Source organism: Cyprinodon variegatus, unplaced genomic scaffold (genome assembly GCF_000732505.1).
Source record: "Cyprinodon variegatus isolate N-32 unplaced genomic scaffold, C_variegatus-1.0 Scaffold816, whole genome shotgun sequence".
In the NCBI taxonomy this organism is placed as follows: Eukaryota; Metazoa; Chordata; class Actinopteri; order Cyprinodontiformes; family Cyprinodontidae; genus Cyprinodon; species Cyprinodon variegatus.
This window is the reverse complement of record NW_015151269.1, coordinates 258870-263181: the sequence shown is the minus strand read 5'-3', so window position 1 is coordinate 263181 and position 4312 is coordinate 258870. Positions and strand designations below refer to the sequence as shown.

The window sequence follows — 4312 nt, the reverse complement described above, 5'->3', positions numbered from 1 at the left end:
AAATAAAGGCCCGGGCCTATATTAGAGAATTTACGGTATATCTGTCATTTGTGTGTTTTTAGCTTTCTTCCTGTATGGGAAGCTTTTCAAAATTTGAAACGGTCGTCGCAAGCGGATTTTTCTTGTGTTTCTTGTGAATTTGGTCTTAAATTTTTCTTCCAAGTGGCATTAAAAAAGTCTTAAAAAGTCTTGAATTTAACTCGCCTCATGCTGTAGAAACCCTGAAGAAGAGATGAACAGATTTCTGTTTATAGCCTCGTCTTCATCCTGTGTCTCTGCAGGCGATCTGAGCATCTCTGCAGACAGACTGAGTGAGAAAAAGTCCCAGAACGACTTTGCCTTGTGGAAAGCCTCAAAGCCAGGAGAGCCGTCCTGGGACTCACCGTGGGGGAAGGTGAGTCATCACACTGTGCCCGAATATGAGCTTCTACCTGATGCAACCTGAGATGTTCGGCTGATCCAAGCCTTTTCATAATGAAGATGATAAAGCTTACCTTTGTTTGGATGCTGCACAGGGCCGGCCGGGTTGGCACATCGAGTGTTCGGCCATGGCTGGCTCCATCTTAGGAGAGTCTATGGACATCCATGGAGGAGGATTTGATCTCCGCTTCCCCCATCATGACAACGAGCTGGCCCAGTCTGAGGTCTGCTTTCCTGATCACTGCTCACTTCTTTATGTTCTCCTTCCAAAGAGCCGGAGATCTATGGCGGATCACAAGAACTGGACTGAAACTTTTTTTTATTTTAGCCAAAGTAAAAAAAAAATATTATTTTCTGAATTACACAGAATCTGGCTGTTTGGAAGGAAAACATCCTTAAAAAGGCATGAAGGCTAACATTAATGTTTTCCTTGAGGAAGGTGGCTTCATCTGACCTGCTTTATCTCCTCAGGCGTTCTTTGAGAACGATCACTGGGTGCGTTACTTCCTGCACACTGGTCACCTGACCATCGCCGGCTGCAAGATGTCCAAATCACTCAAAAATTTCATCACCATTAAAGACGCTTTGGCCAAGAACACAGGTGAGATTCTGCTGCTTGGTTCTGCTCTCATGGTTCTGTAGATGTTCATCAGGTGATGTAAAATGTTCCTCCTGCAGCGCGACAGCTCCGCTTGGCCTTCCTCATGCATTCCTGGAAAGACACCCTGGATTATTCCTCTAACACCATGGAGTCGGCCGTCCAGTATGAGAAGTTCCTGAATGTACGTGTTCACACTATTCCAAAAAAAGAGAACTAAAAACAATCAGCTGGACTTTGTTTCCAGGTTTGAAGACTTTTTGCTTCCCATCCAAGAAGATCTTTCAATTCAATATGTGAAGTGAAAAATCTTCTTGGATGGGAAGCAAAACGTCTTCAAACTTGGAAACAAAGTCCAGTGAATTGTTTTTAATTTTCTTTTTTTTTTGAATGACTGACCTGGATGACTGAGAATCTTCACCAGGGTGTTTGCACCAGTTACTGTCGGTCCTTCCAGCCTCCTGGAGCAGCTTCCTAACAGCTGTTTTTGTTTGTCCTCAACAGGAGTTCTTCTTGAACGTCAAAGATATCCTCAGAGCTCCCACAGATCTTACCGGCCGCTTCGAGAAGTGGGAGGCTGCCGAGATCGAGCTGAACAACAGGTGAGGCGGCAAAGGAGTAAAAAGGTTATCGATTCCTTCTAGAATAGTGCTGCCTACAGTGGCTGAACGTTAGCGCGGATCAGCTAGCTGTTGTGGATCCATTTCTTTTCTCCTGTGTTTTTTCGCTTCTGGTGTTTACGGAAGAGGATTAGGGCCACTGGAGAAAAAAAAAGTTAACTGATTTTTAAATTTTATATCAGTTTAATATGGGAAAAAAGTCAGAAATCTGACTTTAATCTCAGAATTCTAATTTTTTTCTCAGAATTCTGACTTTAATCTCAGAAATCTGACTTTAATCTCAGAATTCTTATTTTTTTCTCAGAATTCTGACTTTAATTTCAGAATTTTGACTTTAATCTCAGAATTTTGACTTTAATCTCAGAATTTTGACTTTAATCTCAGAATTTTGACTTTAATCTCAGAATTCTGATTTTTTTTGTCAGAATTTTGACTTTAATCTCAGAATTCTCACTTTAATCTCAGAATTCTGACTTTAATCTCAAAATTTTGACTTTTTTCTCAGAATTTTTACTTTAATCTCAGAATTCTGATTTTTTTGTCAGAATTTTGACTTTAATCTCAGAATTCTGACTTTTTTTGGCAGAATTTTGACTTTAATCTCAGAATTATGGATCTTAATGTAGATGGGCACCATGAAGGAAGAGATGTTGGAGCACTCAGCTTCACTGACAAAGATGTGAGTTGTTTGAGAGGAACAGCGACACACTGGTGGAAAATGACGGAATTAGGCAACTTTTTACATGCCTGAGGGGTCCCCTCATTAATGGAGGAGCAGAAGGTCATTAAAACAAGAGAGCTAGTCTCTAAAACACACATGGCTATGGCTTGATGCTAACATGTTTGTAAACTGTCAGAATTCAGTCAGAATTCTGAGATTAAAGTCAGAATTCATACAAGCCTGCTTTCCGAAAGAAGATTTTAAATTTTTCTACTGTCAGACTCACCATCGGTAAGTGAAAACGGGGACGAGCACGTAGGACATATCACCAGAACGATTGACAAATAGGAGGACCACTTATTTTGATGATCCACCCGGAAAAAGAACATCCTCCACTATAACTTTAATATTTGGTATGATGCGTAACCATAGCAAACATAGAATTATGTTTTTTTACATTTGGGAGCAGCTCATTCACACACCGTAAGTTAAAATAATACTTCAGCTACTTCCAAAAGTCGCAGCTCATTTGAAAAGGAGGTGCCAAGGTGCTCTTTCTTCTTCTGTGTTTGCAAAAATGCTGTTCCGAAAGGCCGAACTCTGAGGTTCTATAGTACAACTGAACCTAATAAGCTCCACCTCCAGATCTGCTGGAACTCTGCTACAGACTGACCGTCTGGTTCTGGTTCAGTTTCTATGACAGGAAGTCCGCCGTCCACCAGGCCCTGTGTGACAACATGGACACGCGCGGCGCCATGGAGGAGATGAGGTTGCTGGTCAGCCACAGCAACAGCTACATCGCTGGCAGGAAGAGCTCCAAGCTGAGGCCCAACCGCCTGCTGCTGGAGAGCATCGCCTCATACCTCACCAACATGCTGAAGGTGAGCAGAGACGATTCAGCTGGACGGGTCCACACTGGGGCCGTCTCTGTTTAAGACATGAGGAAAATCTAAAGTCAAATAAAAAAGGAGTAAAGAAAAAGTTTCTATTTTTATTTGTTCATGTTTATCTGGTATTACCTTAAAGTTTACCGCCGCTCTTTTCTTAGTTTCATAGTTTCAAATTTTATGAGCTTTTTCTGTCGTTCAGATCTTTGGAGCGATCGAAGGTTCGGATCCCATCGGTTTTCCTGTCGGAGGCCAAACAGTCGATGTAAGTAAACGGCTCCTCGGTGGCAGGAAATCCACCTGAACCAGAGCTCCCAGTTATCCGTTTTCTTTGTCCCATCCCTGCAGCTGGAGAGCACGGTGATGCCGTACCTCGCCGTGCTGTCAGACTTCAGAGAGAACGTCCGGCGAATCGCCAGAGAGCAGAAAGGTGAGGGAGAATCCCAAGTCCATTAGAGCAGAAACACGCTTTGCAGGATCCTGAACCAGTCCTCTTCTTTCCAACTGTCCAGTAACGGCGCTGCTGCAGCTGTGCGACGTGGTGCGGGACGACACGCTGCCGGAGCTGGGAGTCCGACTGGAGGATCATGAAGGTGATGCAGCTTTTTAACGCGGAGGAACATTTCTGACCTCTGGTGATGGATTGAGAACATGAGAGAGCAGGTGTCAGAGGTCACCTCCTCTTCTGCAGCTGATTCACTCTGACAGTGACTGTGTTTCAGGTCAGCCCACCGTGGTGAAACTGGTGGATAAGGAGACTTTACTGAAGGAGAAAGAGGACAAGAAGAAGGTAGGAAGATTTTCACTGATCCATCCAGGTTTTATAACTGGGAAATCATTAAAATAAAACAAAGGAAGCAGCGGATGAAGTTAGAGAAGCTTTGAGACGTTTTCCTTTCTTCACAGATGGAAGAGGAGAAGAAACGGAAGAAGGAAGAAGCTGCCAGGAGGAAACAGGAGCAGGAGGTCAGCTTTTTTTTTCTTCTGTCCTTCCACTGTCTATCAATCTACAGGGTTCCCGCGGGTCCTTAAAAAGTCTTAAAAGGCATTGAATTCTTCAAAATAAAACTAAGGCCTTAATTGGTATTGAAATGTCTTAAATCAACGGCTCGCCATTACTTGTCCC

General features: G+C 43.2%; 1 protein-coding gene across 1 annotated transcript in view; it reads left to right on the top strand.

Annotated features, from left to right (window-relative positions):
• Nucleotides 1–4312, top strand: part of cars (cysteinyl-tRNA synthetase) — a 17377-nt gene that overhangs the window by 11604 nt on the left and 1461 nt on the right. Inside the window, exons 10-20 of the mRNA XM_015396703.1 lie at nt 282–394; nt 516–644; nt 892–1021; nt 1099–1202; nt 1523–1620; nt 2991–3180; nt 3389–3451; nt 3535–3616; nt 3699–3779; nt 3909–3976; nt 4093–4152. Of these exons, the coding sequence (XP_015252189.1) occupies nt 282–394; nt 516–644; nt 892–1021; nt 1099–1202; nt 1523–1620; nt 2991–3180; nt 3389–3451; nt 3535–3616; nt 3699–3779; nt 3909–3976; nt 4093–4152 (1118 nt within the window). The remainder of the gene's footprint in view (nt 1–281; nt 395–515; nt 645–891; nt 1022–1098; nt 1203–1522; nt 1621–2990; nt 3181–3388; nt 3452–3534; nt 3617–3698; nt 3780–3908; nt 3977–4092; nt 4153–4312) is intronic.